Consider the following 17,376-nt stretch of genomic DNA (forward strand, 5'->3'; position numbering starts at 1 on the left):
AAGTTCGTTGAAGATTGAGTCCTATACTCTCTGAAGGAATAGGGAGCGGACAAGTTCGTTGAAGATTGAGTCCTATACTCTCTGAAGGAATAGGGAGCGGACACGTTTATTGAAGATCGAGTCTTATACTCTCTGAAGGAATAGGGAGCGGACCCGTTTGTTGAAGATTATTCGAGTCTTATACTCCCTGAACGAATAGGGAGCAAACACGTTTGTTGAAGATTGTTCAAGTCTTATACTCTCTGAAGGAATAGGGAGCGGACCCGTTTGTTGAAGATTATTCGAGTCTTATACTCCCTGAACGAATAGGGAGCAGACACGTTTGTTGAAGATTGTTCAAGTCTTATACTCTCTGAATGAATAGAGAGCAGACACATTTTATGAAGATTGTTCAAGTCTTATACTCTCTGAATGAATAGAGAGCAGACACATTTTATGAAGATTGTTCGAGTCTTATACTTCCTGAAGGAATAGGGAACAGACTCGTCATTTGAAGATTTTTCAAGTCTCACTTATCCCGACGTAATATTGAGTGGTTTAATCTTTTGAAGTTCTCATGACCGGACAAATTCGATCATCTTTTGGTCTTTGTTCTATTCTCGTTACACGACAATGAGCAAAGAGGGGCAGTTGTAGATGCTCGTTTCTGTCCGGGGCCAAGTCGGAGCAGACCCGAAGCAATGAGAGCCCAGATGAGCCCAAACCAGATTAAGGTCCAGCTTAAGACCAATTGACAACAGTTTGATGCAGAAAAAGAAAGAGATCCAGGTTGGTTTTTAGCAGTTGGAATAATTAGATAGTGGGGAATTAAAAAACTGTAAATGGTCAGTTTTGAGGGGGTTTAACCACTAGAAACTATCAACCATGGGGAGGGATAGAAAAGGAGAGAAAATAGAAAAGAAAGGGGGGAGCAGAACGAAAAAACAGTGTAAAAATTTTGATTTTCCGAAAAGCAATAGAAACAAATTTTGTTTTATGTTATTCTCCCAACCGAAGGAAAGTTCACAAAGGGCAGTATCATATTCTCAAGCCAAAAACAACACCAAATACAGAATACAATCCAACAACGAAAGCAACACATAGCATCAAAAGGGTATTCGTTTTCAATTTCCATTTTTCATTGCTTTCATAACGTTCTTGTGTATGTCTATGTTTCAAATCAGAACCAAAACAGAAATATAAAGGAATAATGGTATGTTTACTTTAGATTTTAATGTCATTTCCCGTACCATGATTGTGTCCTTAGGATAGAAATTTGTTAGCTTAGTATCTTTGCTTCGATTTAGGAGAGTCCTTTTTAAAAAATAAAAAATAAACAAACATTTTACAGTTAAAAATTGAACTTGTTTGTAGAATTAAAAAAAAAAGTAATGAAATTTACCTTTCTATGCATCGGTTTCCTTATTGATCGATAGAAAACATGAGAGGTTTAGTTTTACTTTACCTAGTTCTACTTTGAGTCTTCGCTGAGTGTAAGGGGAGCCGAGAGTGGGGTTAGCCTCGCCTAAACTTTAGAATTAGTAGGTTGGCAGCGTCGATTTTCCGAGGTTTACATCGAAGCAAACAAAAGAGAAGGGTTAGAAGAGCATCAAATATTTATTTGTGTATAGGTTAGGATTAGGAATTTACCAGGTTGAATTTTGTGTTGGTTCGGAGTGGGGAGTGGCCACCAAGAAATGGTGGCTTGTCGGAGTTGGTCTAGCGTGAGGAATCTTGTTTTGTCCGTAAGCCTTGGAAGAGTTTAGATGGGAGGATTTTGGGTTTTCCCTCGATCTCGCATGTGTTGAAGGGAGAGGAGAGAACCATCTTGAACGGTGGCAGATTTCATTAGGCGATTGTGTAGGGCTTTGGGACAAGAGGCGGTCGAGGAAAGAAATAAAGGGAGAGCTGCGGCCGTGGAGATGAAAGATGAGAAGTAGCTGCCTTTTGTTTAAACTTAGGTTTAGAATACATATTAAATATTTTGGGTGAATTAGGGTCTAGCCATTGTAACTTTAGATGTAAACTATCTTTAGATCCTAAGTTCAACGTTTTTATAATTTAGTCACCTTTAAGGTTTGATTTTTGATATTTTTTTTATATGTCTTAACTTAGTTATTTTCTAGTTTTTGTTTTAGTTACTATTTTGAATTATTTAAGTTTAAGTTCCTTATATTTATATTCGTTTTATTTAAGTCTCTGTTTTGATTTTTAGTCAGCATGTTTAATTTTACGTGTGTTTAAATTTAGTCATTGCTTTAATATGGATGTATATATATATATATATATATATATATATATATATATATATATATATATATATATATATATATATATATATATATATTTATTTTAAAAATTTATAATTTGGTATGTTATGTTTTATTTTTATATTTAGGTCACATGCTTACATTATATGTTAGTATATATGGTTTATGATTTTTAACTAAAATGTACGTACATAATTTTTTGTATATCACATTGTATGCTATTTTTTAATTTTGTTTAATTAATTTTGGCATGACATACTTTTTGCATAATTCACGTGATAGCCTCATTTGTATAACTCGATATATTACATAATTGGATTAAGGGTAATACCCTTTTAATTTAAAATTGTTGAAGTGGGCAGTCATAAATGATTTGAGGTCCGCTTTTAATGATTTTAAAATAAAAGTGTATCCCGAAAGTGAAACAAAAAAATTGATTTGTCACCTAAAATTTGGGAACGAGAGAAAAAGAAATGTTCGTTTATTTAAATATATCGAGAAAAGGTTGTTATATTTTTAAGATCTGGTCTCGATATTTGTAAATAATCGAACATTCTTTATCTTTCTAAAATGACTTGGTAATTTTAATTTAATTTGTTTGAGTGTTCTTGAATGTTTTAAATTTACATTTTTGTTTTATGGGATCAAAATTCAAATTAACTTCGAATTTGTAAAGTTCATTGCAAAAAACGTTAATTAATCGATTAGGTACCGATTTAGGGCGTTGTGGGGGTGCTAATCCTTCCCCACACGTAACCGACTCCCGAACTCAGATTTTGGTAACGCAGACCTCAATTTGTTGTTTTAATAAAAATTAATTTTTATTTAAAATAACAAACATTTTTGGGTGCCCAATCACACCCTAATCAAAGATTGGTGGCGACTCTTCGAACCGTATTTTTCAATCGTAAAGGAAATTCAAAATTTTTCGAAACGAGAGGTTTTTTTAAATCGCATTTGTTTTTAAATTAAAAAGGGATAATTAAGAATTAATGTGGTTTTCAAAATCTCACCTTTTTTCACCTTTAAGAAAAAAATCGTTTCGACAATTTAATCTGTCATAACTCCTTTATCTTTTGATTTTAAGACAAATTAAACTTTCCTTAAGCTTAATTATCATCTAAGAATCAAAACACATGCTTAAAATCAACAAACAATCAAGAAATTAAAAAACTCAACTTTTGCCTTGAGCTTTCACACAGAGAGAAGAAGGACGAAGATAACTATGGAAGTTTATTATTCTTCTTCACTTCCACGTGAGTTTTCTTATCTTATAAGGAAATAAAAATATTTATTGTCAAATGACCATTTTACCCTTTAATTCATTGGATAATTATTAACAATTTTAAGGAAATATTTTCAAATAAATCATTGAGCTATTCAACTATTATACTTTAATCACCAGATTCTGAAATTTTACAATTTAATCACTAACCCAATATTGAAGATATTATTGTCAACATCATCCTTCTTTTTCTTCTCCTTTTGATTTTATGGATGTGGATAAACCTCCGTGAGATTCACCCTCCCTCTCCGTTGAATCGAGCCACCACCACCGTTCTATCATAAACCCGAACTCTGATATATGCAAGCTTAACCTAAAAATCCCAAATTGTTATCAAACCCACCCAAGGCTCGTTTGAGCGGTTTGCTCCGTGATCAACACTCTACAGTTACGAGTCAATCTCAATTGAACATTAATTAAGCCACCTCTACTAAATGTCAGCTTTTAAAACAAATCACAGAGCCGCCGCCACCTTTAAAAAACCCAAATTGTTATCAAACCCACCATGCAAGGCTCGTTTGAGCGATTTGCTCCGTGATCAACACTCTACAGTTACGAGTCAATCTCAATTGAACATTAATTAAGCCACCTTTATGAATTGGCTAAAAAGGGTGTGGATAGTGTCGATGATTCTCTTTTTGTGTTCTGTAGTAAGGCGTCAGAGACGGTAAGCCATCTATTCTGTCATTGCGAGTTTGTGTGGAGATTGTGGCAGATATGGCATTGAATTAGAACATCCGTATTGTATGTCCTAGTACATATAGCTCTTTCCTTTCTGTTTGGATGGATCAACCGTTAAATCAATCCAGGAAGAGGATCCGGTCTGTAGCAATTTTTGGCTTTATGTGGACAATTTGGTTGGGGAGAAATCAAGTGGTATTTAATGGAAAATTTAGTTGTGCAGATAGTTTGTATCACCTGACGCTGGCAAGAATCAATTTTTGGTGTAAATGAAATTGACCAAGGGCCCCTGTCTCGGTGCTTGATCTCTCCATTTGCCGAAGGGGTAGTCTTGGGATGGTGCTAGCTATTCAGAGCGTTGCTGGCTCAGATAAGGGACTTGGAGTGCAGCGATTTAATTTTAAGGTGTAAGTCACAACCATTCTGTCTATGGTGTGACTAGATGGTTTACTATGCTGTGCGGGATCACGTTGGGTATTAGCTCCGAGGACATTGTGTGGATATTGGTGGTTTAATTTGGTGGTCTTACCTAGGGTATTTTTGTTCATTTTATAGTCTGTTGGTAGGGGAGCTGCGTTCGTTGCGTGGATGTCAGTTTGAGTGTTACAATTCGCTGCTTGCTTATTGTGGCAGTAGTGTATCTTAGTATTCTGATTAGTGCAGGGTTCCAGTGGTTCTGTGATTTGTTTTGCTTGATCCTGGGGTGCTGGTTTAGTTCCATAGTTTTGGCTAATGTGTAGTGCTTTTGTATTTCTTCTCACAATTACATGGTGCACTATTTTTCCTTCATTTAAGTTTTAGGGAGGTTCATTAATGAGACTCATGTTCTTGTTCCATTTTGTATGTGTTTCTCTTTAATACCATACAAATTAATTTTCAAAAAAAAAACCACCTTTAATTATTTTAAGATCCATTCATCCCGATGTGAGCTCAATCTTAATCAAAATTCAATATCGAATTTGAACCAAACCTATCTAAAATTAACCATGATTTCAAAGAACAATTTAGTAAATTTTAATCAGATTAATCACCTAGTAGTCGATAATTTGATCTTGTAATATTTTTAGGCGAAGCTGAGTTTAGGCTTTTAAAATCTTTACCAAGGCTTGACTCGGCTCTAGTTGTAGCAAACCCTAATCAATATTTACTTATTAAGAAAAACATTCAATTTATGGGTAGCTCTTTGAAATTATAAAACTAAAAACTTGACTTCATCCAATAATATTATATAATTAAAATAAAAATATAATATAATATAAAACTAGCATAAATTAATATAGTATAAATACTAATAAACTAATAAACTAATTACTAATTCTATCTTCGACATATTTATCATAAGATTGTAGAATACGACGAATAATTAAAATATAATATAAAAGGTAACATAAATATAATATGAGCATTTTAAATTTATATAAACATATAATAAAACCTATAGGGTCCATTTTATTTTTACCAAGTTGACCTTAATAATATCCTCCACCTTAACGACCTCTTCCCTTCTTTATTTATCCTCTCTTCCTTTCTTCTTTTTGCATTCTCCATAGCTATAAGAGCCATTGTTTTCCTCTCAAAGAAACCTTCAATTTTCGATGCAGAAACCACTATTGTTTCCCAGTTTCTTCTCTTGAATTAAATGAAACCCTAAAAGAATGAGCAACATAAGCTTGGTGGAGGCCAAGTTGCCGCCGGGGTTCAGGTTCCACCCTCGAGACGAAGAACTCGTCTGCGATTACTTGATGAAGAAGGTGGGTTCCACCGATACCTCGCAACTTATGATCGAAGTCGACCTCAACAAGTGCGAGCCATGGGATATTCCCGGTATGTATTCTATATATGCATATCATTTTTCTATTGAATTCATGAGTTTTTGGGATTTGAATCTCTGGTTTATTAAATACCATCTTTTAAAAATGATTGTATGAATCAGTCGATCGGTTATTCTTCGTGTTCTTCATGTTTTCATTTTCTGGGTTCTAAACCTATGCTTCGTCCTTAAGGAAATAAAGATGTACGATTGTTTTTGTTTGCATAATTTGCTTATGAAAAGTTGATAGCAACTAGACCGGCTGCAAAAGGATATATATAATTTCATATAATTTTTACTCCTTATTGGTGAAGTAGATATCGTTGAGAGACCTGTTTTTGTTTTTATGTATTTTCTACATTTTTCTTATTAAAAATACATCATAAAATATGTTAATGATCTAAAATTATAATTGTCAATTAAAACTAATAATATTTATGGATCAAACATAATGATATAATAAAAAGAATATCATTTAACTTTTTATTGATCTTATGTTTTAGATCTGATCATATTAGCTTTCTATTTTACCTTATTAAAAGAAAATAATAATAAATTTTAATATTCAGCTTGATAATAATTTAAGATACTTAACTTTCAAATACATCTTATAATTTTGTTTTTGTAGTTTGATATTATATGGTAAACTTAGTTTAATCATCATATAACTACTCCTTTCTTTCTATCCAAAGTTTTATATTTTGGTAGGCATTGTTTTTAATCCGATCGATATCTTTTAGAGGTCATAGATTTCAATGTATTAATGTATAATTATGTTTGATTTAAACATTTAGAAAAAAAATGAGTAATTTAGATAACATATTAGAAAAATCCATATTTCAATTCTAAATTATCCTTTAATAAATACTAGAATATGATTTTTTTTTATAATCTTATATATATAATATATAAATTAAATTTAAAAAGTGGTCATACAAATTATATATGGTGAGCCAAAAATCAAGTGGGATGGTTGTTATGTATGTCACCCGAAACTTCAATATACACAAATTCTTATAAATATGTATATGCATTTCCTAGGCGTTTCTCCCGAAATATCACCCTAACCCTATATATTTTCCTGTCATACACCGTTCAGACTATATTTTTCGATCTAACACCCTTTGCAGGAAGGCGCCCCCTTAACCTAACTTTACGCCACGTGGTCAAAGGCGCGCCTTACCAAATGTGTAAAAAAATCGGGTGTTAGTTTTATAAATATTTTTAAACGGGTGCCAAATACATCATTAATTTCTATTATGGTGACATTTGTGTAAAAACGTCAGCATTTTAATTGTGCAGACACCCCACACCGCAAGGTTCCAGGTTGAACTGGCTGGGGTCTTGTCACAAGTTAATGAAGTGTGCAGTGGTTGAGTTTATTAGTATTTTAGTGTGTAACAAGTTTATTTTTTATAATAATAAATATTTATAATTTAAAAAAATTATAAAATTCATATATTTTTGAAAAAATTATTGAATAATAATTCATTTGAACCCTTAGTTGTAATTAAAAGTTTATTTTAATATTTTTTTATATTTTTAAACAATTAATTTTAAAAGACAATAACTTTTTTTAAAAAATATATGAAATTTATAATTTTTTAAATTATAAAATATTTATCATCATCATTATTTTGTAAAAGAAATACTAGTTATAAATTTTTTATAAAATTATTCATATTTTAAAATATTTATCCTTAAAGTTTTTATATACTAGATTATACGTATTGTGTAGTTTTAATGCAAAAATTTAAATAATTTTATTAAAAATGAATAAAAATTATTAATTGTTGTTAAAAATAAAAAATAAAAAATAATAATTAATTTGATCCCTCAATTGTAATTAAAAATTTATTTTAATATTTTTTATATTTTTAAACAATTAATTTTAAAAGACAATAATTTTTCAAAAATATATGAAATTTATAATTTTTAAAATTATAAAATATTTATTATTATAAAAAATAAACTTGTGATACTAAAATACTAATAAACTCAACCACTACACACACTGCACACTTCATTAAAACCTAATCGTGCGGTGTGAGCTGTGCACAATTCAAAATGCTGACGTTTTTACACAAATGTAACCATAATAGAAATTAATTACATATTTGACACCCATTTAAAAATATTTACAAAATTAACACCTGGGTTTTTTACACATTGGGTGGGGGGCGCCTTCGACCCCGTGGCGTAAAGCGCGGTTCAGGGGCGCGTCTTCCTGCAAAGGGTATTTGATCGAGAAATATAGTATGAATGGTGCCTGATCAATAATATTAAACGGAAAAGATGATTTTTCAATAAAAACGCCCATATCCTATTCATATTTAGTTGATAGGCATTAAATCTTTAAATTATTATCTTAAAATTATTAAATATAAAAGTATTCTTATTCATTTCCTTTACAATGTTAGTTAATATATTAAATAAAGTATATGATAACTTTAATCGTTATATTTTATATATTAACTACAATTATTGATATTATATATAAAGTTAGAAAAATCTCGTAAATCCCTCGTCATCAATTTTATTTTTTAATAATATAATCAACAATTCCGTATTATACATCTCTTAGCTGAAATTGACAGTCTTGGCATTGCCCCAACCTAAAAGCTGTGAAAGTGCTGAGATAATTAATAACAAAAAATAATTTATAAATATATTTTTAAAATTTTATACGAATATAAGAGACAGTGGTGGGGATTAATATTTTTAATATTTATAAATATTCTATAACTCTTACATTTTCACAGATACCACACGTGTAAGCAAAGCAACCCGTTTTGTCTTTTTGACAAATTACAATAATTATCTCCAGTAATTCAACATTAAGGGACATAAATTGACCTTTTAACCGCAAATTATTAGATTGGGTCACCTGTTTTTGTGTCACAGCTGGTAGTCATTGAACAAACTTTTGATGCTTCTAAATTTGGACTGCCACGTGTTCATAAACCCTAATTTGTAAGATGACAAACGGGCAGATTGGATGCGGATATCTCATCCCCATACTCACTTAATATTTTCTAATCTACCACCCGTCCATCACGGGTAAAAATTTTCAAATCGATGACGACCCACGCGGGTACATTATCAAATCTATCCCCATACCCACTATTCAACTGGAGACGTACCCGATTAGACCCACCTGACAGCAAACTTAAGTTATACCGGGCAGAAAAATTCTGGTATAAACAGAAAATTTCGCAGAGGGTTTCGATTTGATCTATAAACTGGTTGCCAATATAGTAACTGGCTCCAGGCATTCCTTCGGAGTATTTGTTCGTTAAATGGCTTCCCAATGCTTCCATCACAGCTTTGCACACAAAATTTTTGGAAGCAATAAGCTCAATTCCTAATATTTGCCTTTGCTTTTCCTTTTTCATAATTTCATCCACATCTGGATCCGCTTCTTCTAGCCGTTGGTTTCCCCAAGAACGGAAGGCTACTTGTCGTTGCTCCAAACTGGGCTCGACAACTAACCGTTTGCAAGGGTTCGAAACAGGTTTAGAATCCCTTTATCTTTTGACGCACATAGATTGTCCTAGAATTATAATGTCTTCATCTTCGTTGTTGAAGTCTTTTTGCTCTCCGCTCTTGAACCGAGGGACACTGTCTTTTGATTTCATCTCTTTCCCCACACCAGAAACCAAACAAGCTTATACAAATCTAAGCAAATGATCCAGGATGCATAAAATATAGCTCGGTGTTTGGATCTTTACCTTTGCATTATCCCAATCCAGAAAAAGAATATCAAAATAGAACTAAGAGGATTAGATATGAAACCGGAGTATTCACCTTACGACAAATTAAAGCAGCAACACACAACTTCGATGCAACAAACAAGATTGGGGAATGTGGTTTTGGATCTGTGTGTAAGGGTGACATACAACTCTACTACACGCAGAGGAGACCATAATAAAGACTAAAGAAGAGGAAGAAGACGTATTGAATGAGTTGGAGACCATAATTTGCAACTTAGAGAATAAAACTATCAGAATATTGGCACGGTAACCAAAGCAGAGCACGAGATTGTACATAAATTCATAAACATATCCCTAATATTTGGTTAAATTATAAGTTATATATTATACAATATTAATATTTATAAATTAGTCTCTAAAATTATACCTAAATTCATAATGGTTTAAAATTTAATGGATATTTAGTGGGCGGACGGATGTAAGGCGGGTGGATGCAGGGTGGGTAAGGTATCAAACCCATCACCCGCCCACTACCCACGACGGGTATCAATTTCTAAATCCACACCCGCCCACTACCCGTTAAAGTTATACCCATCCCGCCCCAATTGGAGCGGGTACGGTGCGGAATCCACGAAATTGTACCCGTTTTCCATCCCTACTAATTAGTCTTCCCAATAATTTCAACATCTCCATCAGCATACTTATCTAAAAAGAATATTTAATTTTCAACTATCCAAAAAATACAAGAAAATAGAAAAAAAAATGTTTTGGGTATTGTATTTCCAATTTGACCAATGGGTTTATGACCAAGTACTAATTTGAATATTTTTTTGGATCTGAAATGGGTTGTTTGTTAAAAGGTAATAGAATTGATGAGAAAAAGTATGGCAGAAACGGCAGCAGTGGGAGGGAAAGAGTGGTATTTTTACAGCAAAAGAGATAGAAAGTATGCAACGGGGGTGAGAACAAACAGGGCAACGTGCAGTGGATACTGGAAGGCAACAGGAAAAGACGGGGGAATCCATAGCAAAGGGAAGCTTGTTGGGATGAGAAAAACGTTGGTGTTCTACCAAGGCAGGGCTCCCAAAGGCACTAAAACTGATTGGGTCATGCATGAATTCAGGCTTCAACATCTCCTTTCACCTCCCACCATATCCACTCTCGAGGTAATTTCTTTATATATACATATATATTAGTTTTTTATATTATAAATATCCATCGTCTATTCATTTAAGGGTTTAAATAGAAATTAATCTCATAAAATATTTATCAATCAAACATATAATGCATCAGCTTAGGGCATCACTTTAATCCTAGATGACATTAGTTCCTAAGTTCAATTCGAGGCAACTTCTCTACCTATTCCTTATCAATATATATATAGATGGATAAATACATGTATTATTTCTCTAAAAGCTCCTTGAATTTTTGCACGAATCTTGGGACATGTTGCAATATAAAATCTATTGAGCATATATGATTACAAAGTCAAATCTCTATGTAATTTTCTTTTATCTATAGAGTATTAGCCGCCTTGTTACTTGTCATAGAAAAATGATTAAATACATTATTAATAAAATTTATAAACATCATCGCATCGGGATAGAACTAGGATTAGATCAAGTTAAATTATTTAATTTTAAAATCAATAAATATCTAATCTTAAAATTTATTTATTTAAATTTTATTCTTATATTTATACCAAATTATTGTTCACATTTGATGATACTAATATATATTTTTTCTCGATATTTCAAAACATATGTAGGAAGATTGGGTTTTATGTCGAGTGATCCACAAAACCAGAGACACAACCATTACCACTAACCCTAGAAGCATGGAGATATGTTCGGACGACACAAGCTCATCATCTCTCCCACCATTGATGGATCCTTACACAATTACTTACCAAACTCGACCGAGCTCCGACAAGCAAGTGCCCTGCTTCTCCACCATGTTGTCCACCAAAAAACAAAGCTTCAACGACATGCAAGCACCATATATGCATGCAAAAACCCTAACATCGTCATCTTCTTCATCAGTCGAACAACAACAACAACAAAGGATCTCGAGAGTCATTGAAAACAACATTACTTCTTGTTTAGACTCATTCTCCAATGATAAGACAATCATTAAAGATGTGTTGAGCAATCTTAGTCAGTTAGACACTTATTTGAACGTCAAAGAATCAACGTGCTTCGATGAAGTTGGTCATTCAGATCAAAGCTACTTGTCTGGAATGTGGGATTGTCCAACATTTGGAATTAATTGATTATTAATGATTTGATGATTAGGGCTTACGGTTTATTATTGTTTGTAAAGAAAATTAAACTGATTTGGGGTATCATCAAGGTCTCCGTTTCTTTAAACATTATTTAAGATATATGCTGGTCCTAATGTAAAAATTTGTACTCAAAATTTGTTTGGATCGAATATAGGGTTGTCATTTGTGATAAAGTGATTGTTTACATTCTGAGATAGATATTGGTGGTATAGTTTGAGGGCCTAATCAATTTTTTTTAAAAATTAATGTCTAATTAAATTTCAAAGGAGTTTTTCATTATTTTACCAAAGAAATCTAAATGTGATTAAACACTTAACAATTTAGTTACCAAAGCAGAAGCAATTTAGAAGTTTAACGGTGAATTAGAAAAATTATTAAAGTTTATGAACAAATCAGAAGAACTGTCAAAATTGAGTGATCTAAAAGTAGGTTACCCTGATTTTATATTTCATTGAACACAAGAGCTGAAGAAGAAAAGAAGAAGCCGCCCGCTGCTTCTTCAAGCTTTGAACTGTAATTTTTGCGAGCAATTATATAGACATGGATTCATCTTCTTTAGTTCTCTCCTTGCAACTTAAACTCCACCATCACTCTTTGCCTCTCCAAAGCCATTTCCAGCGACGCCCGCCTCTCACTTCCTCACACTTCAACCTAGCAGCCGCCGCCAAGAAACCACTCAGAAAAGTTCTCTGTGAATTCGAACCCAGAGTTAATGGCGCACTACCCCCGGACTCCGACTCCCGTTTCCTCGACAGGGTAACCCCTTTTTTTTATGTATTTCGAAGAGTTTGGTCCTTTAAAGCAATTCATTTCTGTGGGTTTAGCAAGAAAAAGCCAATGCGCACTTGAAACTTTCCTGCAATTCTGCTGTTTGGTTTTGTTGCTTTTGCTGATTTGGTTATTTTTCTGCTTTTAAAAGCTGACATTTTTTTTTGGGAAAAATGAAAATTTCTGTATTCATTTTACTTGAGATGCTAAGTTCTAGTTTACTTTCATATGGAACACTTGTACTATGTTGCATGTCCTATATTATCCATGTCTGAAATATATTCGGGGGTGAGTATGGAATATAAATTTAGAAACAAAATGAGCATATCTTGGTTGGACGCATAGATGGATTCGACACTCCCTAGCACTTGTATTGGAATTTGTATTTTTGCTTTAGTCATTTGTTCATTGCTAATGGATTATGATCCCGGTTTCATACCATTTGATTTTGCTTTATAGTGAATATTATAGTGCAAAATGCAATAGCAAATGTAATCGTCAACGACTCAACGCTGGTCTTAATGAATTTGGTTGTGTCTACTGCCTTCCGTTTGTATTATTTTGGCAGAATATGCTTATCGAGATTTATGTTTTTGGACGCTTAATGTTATATGCATATTTCCTTTTTACATTTCAGCAAAAAGCATTGGAGGCTGCAATGAATGATATAAATAGTTCATTCGGAAAAGGAAGTGTTACAAGATTGGGGAGTGCTGGTGGAGCATTGGTGTATGTTTTCGAACTTACCATAACATTGTGGATTTTTTTTACAAGATCTTTTGTTGATTTACTTCAATATGTAGGGTCCAAATTTTGTACCTCGTAAGACAGGAAAAAGTTTTCTGCTTGATATGGTTTTAATTATTATGTTAAGGTTCTATGAGGCACTTAGTTGTAGAGTTTGAACTGAAATTGTTTTTGGCCTGAGTTCATTTGGTTAAACTTAATCCATTACAGTGAAACTTTTCCAAGTGGTTGTCTGACGCTAGATTTAGCCTTAGGTGGTGGCCTTCCCAAAGGAAGAATTGTGGAGGTATTGATTTTCTCATTCTATATCATTGTTTTTCTCCATGATTTTGTTTTAAAATAATTATTTAATGAACATTATCTGGATGTGCTGTTTGGACTTTTGGATTTCTATTTGGTAGTTTCCTTTTGATGATGGTGGAGAGGAAAAATGGTAACTTTGTAATTGAAAGGATCTTAGATTTGCCCTATCTGAGCAGAGGTTATGAACACACTTTAAATTGTAAATAGCAAGATATTACCTACTTAGTTGTCTTAAGCACACTTCAGAGATTTTAGTTATCTATGTCCTTGTGCTTTCAATGTTTGTTTTTCCGACTCCCTGTATCAAGAAAAACTGAACCTAAAGTACCGTTAATGGTGTTATTACCTACTTAGTTGTCTTAAGCATGTGCCTCTGTGCTATTGACTAATTTCAACATTATACTCAAAACCTTCTTTCAATGGCATCACAGTAACTGATGTTTAACTTGGCAGGTATATGGGCCAGAAAGTAGTGGAAAAACTACCCTGGCACTCCATGCCATTGCTGAAGTTCAGGTTGATAGTTTCCTGCCCTTTCTTAGTCGGTTTGGTTTCTGATTTATTATGTTACAAAAAGGTCAATGAAGTGGAATACTATTTTCATTGTTTTTATGTTAATTTTGCAGAAGCTTGGTGGCAACGCTATGCTTGTTGATGCAGAGCATGCTTTTGATCCGGCATATTCAAAAGCATTGGGAGTAGATGTTGAAAATTTGATTGTGTGCCAACCGGATAATGGGGAAATGGCATTAGAAAGTAATATACACAATCCCTTTTTATGCACCTGTTAAAGTTGTCATGGTTGAGGAAGGCAGTAACGGATGCAGCACACATGATGCTTTTGAAAATTTTGGTATGTTTGTAAGCTCATCAAATAAGACTAATGAAGTTGTTATGTTTCAGTTGCAGATCGTATGTGCAGATCTGGTGCCGTAGATTTAATTTGCATTGATTCAGTATCAGCTCTCACTCCACGAGCAGAAATTGAAGTACGCTCACTCTTTTGTTTTCCCCTTTCCCCTTTCCCCTTTCTTTACTCTTGAAAGTAAATTACATTTCGTTTCTGTGGTTTATTGGGTCTTTCCGCTCAGAAAGTTACAATAATTATCCCCCATGTAATCTTTTGTCCATCAATTTTAAAGTCAAATGGCATCTAAGGTAGGCATGCCTTTGTATATTTAAAGTTGCTGTCTCTTATATAAATCGATGATTTGATTGAAGATAAGGAGACAGACAGATAAAGTAATATAATGAATGGAAAATACAGACCTGATGTGATACTAACACCTAACTAGCAACAGAGCATCTTTACAAGGAACTCTAGAACGGATGCCATTTTTATTTTTGAGGTGTTTTATCCCCAACTGTAATTTCGCTGAAAACTTCGAGATCTAGTTTTTAATATGATGACCTGTCCCTCACTTCTCTCCTCTTGTTGCACACCTCTTTTGTTTTTTTCCCTTATTGTATGTGTTTGAACAGTTCTACTTCTATGAGCTGTGCCATGTCTAAGCTCTTTCTTGTTGCATGTTGCTATATAGGGTGAGATCGGGATGCAGCAAATGGGATTACAAGCACGTCTTATGAGTCAGGCTTTACGTAAGATGTCAGGAAATGCCTCTAAAGCTGGTTGTACTCTAATTTTTCTTAATCAATAAGATACAAGGTACTTTGGATTGATTATAGGTTTTCTTATTGATAGATGAAGTAAAAGCAATAGAAGTTGTGATATAAAGGGCATCAATGTGTTTAACTCAAACTAAATTTTAGGAACATTCTTATATGCATGTTGATTTTCTTGCAACTCTCTATGTTTATGGACTAGATTAACATGATTTAGTGTATTGCTTCTGATTTTGAAAGATTGGAGTATATTATGGAAACCCGGAAGTTACCAGTGGAGGAATTGCATTAAAGTTCTTTGCCTCAGTTCGTCTTGAAATACGTCCTACTGGGAAGATAAAGTCTGTAAGCACAATGGCAACTTGATTTTCCACTATGATTTTCCTTTTTATCGCTCAATGTGTAATCATTACTATTACATAATTCATATTATTCTAGGTTAAAGGCGATGAGGATATTGGGCTTCGTGTTCGTGTAAGAGTGCAGAAGAGTAAGGTAAATAAGAATCATATCAACGAATTTGAAGATAGTGGGAAGCTGTACTTCACTTGATTCTTCTTGTTAGGCTTTAAATTAAAGTTTATAATGCCTGCTGAAAGGCCATTAGAAATTGTTAATAAATCCGGTGAACTTAGTGTCCCCAAATTGATTGCTATTGCAGGTCTCGAGACCATACAAGCAAGCAGAATTTGAAATCATATTTGGAGAGGGAGTAAGCAAATTGGTTAGTAATGCAATGACATATTCACGTTCATCCGGATTTACAGACTTTTCTCTTTGTCTTGACATTGAAAGAGCCTACAGGGATGCATTTTGGATTGTGCTGATATGATGGATGTTGTAGCAAAGAAGGGCTCTTGGTACAGCTATGGGGACCATAGGTTTGCTTTCGAGCTTTCTTATCTGTTAATCATGTCAAATTATTTGAACTAGTGTTTGTAAGTTTGCAATAAATTTGGTCCTGTTTTCTATATTTTTTTGTTAAGGTTGGGACAAGGCCGAGATAAAGCACTACAATACTTGAGAGACAACCCCATTCTTTGTGATGAAATCGAGAAGGTTCGGTAATTGGTCCCAAAATATATGTTTTCTATCATGCTGTTAATTGAAACCTAGTGGACTAGAGTATATAATACCCCTTTTCTGAATTTTCTGTACCGGTTTCTTTTTCTCCACTTCCATTTTTCTAATTGTCTTGAAATACCTGTGTTGACGCGAAAAAAACTATACACGTGCATGTCAGATACATACCCATGTTCGTCACTATGATTCCATACATATTATGGAATGGAGATCGATTTGGTTACCCGTTGATCTTGTACTGTTCTTTTGATCGACATTCATGATCATCGACTACCAAGTTAGAAAAACACTTCATCCTGCTGTTGTTAACCAAGTAACCATAGATTTTATCCGCATAATGCAGATAGTTCGATCTAAGATTGTCGATGTAACTGAACATTTTAGCTCAACTCATGTCAAGAGCTTGTCACTGCCTCCTCAAGATGAAGAAATGTACGAAGAGATATGATGGGGTCGAACTAAATAGTTTCTACCACAAGGTTAAATATTCTACAGCAGCGGAAATCGATTGTAGAGGTTCCCGAATTTCAGTTTCGCATTTTGCCTTCGCGGATCAGATCCAAGGCAGAGAGTTTTCACGTCTTCAGAAGGAGGTACGTACGTATTCTGTTTTTGGAATTCGCAAAGGAACATTAACCATGATTTATTGGACAGTATCATTTTGAGTTAGTTTTAATATGTTGTTTTACCTTATGTTTCAGCCTAATCAATATTACCTCATTAATTTTTGCTAGCCAAAGCCAAAACATTATAGATATGCAGAAGTTAACTTATTGTTCAAGAAGTTATTTTGATTAGTGCATAATTACGTCTTAGAGACATAATACAAG

General features: G+C 33.4%; 2 protein-coding genes across 2 annotated transcripts; both read left to right on the forward strand.

Annotated features, from left to right (window-relative positions):
- The first annotated feature begins 5,681 nt into the window (after positions 1-5,681).
- Positions 5,682-12,117, forward strand: LOC120127903 (NAC domain-containing protein 21/22-like). Its single transcript, XM_039145714.1, has 3 exons — positions 5,682-6,039; positions 10,630-10,904; positions 11,507-12,117. The coding sequence occupies exons 1-3, from the start codon at positions 5,871-5,873 to the stop codon at positions 12,008-12,010; spliced, it is 948 nt and encodes a 315-aa protein (XP_039001645.1). The 5' UTR covers positions 5,682-5,870; the 3' UTR covers positions 12,011-12,117.
- A 445-nt stretch (positions 12,118-12,562) lies between these two features.
- LOC120127900 (DNA repair protein recA homolog 1, chloroplastic-like) lies at positions 12,563-17,301 on the forward strand. The gene is given in 14 exon segments (XM_039145711.1): positions 12,563-12,778; positions 13,428-13,519; positions 13,748-13,823; positions 14,294-14,356; positions 14,467-14,596; positions 14,744-14,829; positions 15,382-15,493; positions 15,496-15,506; positions 15,704-15,808; positions 15,902-15,958; positions 16,125-16,187; positions 16,268-16,344; positions 16,450-16,522; positions 16,890-17,301. Coding segments are annotated over 14 exon segments (1,266 nt in total). The 3' UTR covers positions 16,995-17,301.
- Positions 17,302-17,376: the final 75 nt, after the last annotated feature.

Source organism: Hibiscus syriacus, unplaced genomic scaffold, assembly GCF_006381635.1.
Source record: "Hibiscus syriacus cultivar Baekdansim isolate YM2019G1 unplaced genomic scaffold, ASM638163v2 tig00110472_pilon, whole genome shotgun sequence".
Taxonomy (NCBI): Eukaryota; Viridiplantae; Streptophyta; class Magnoliopsida; order Malvales; family Malvaceae; genus Hibiscus; species Hibiscus syriacus.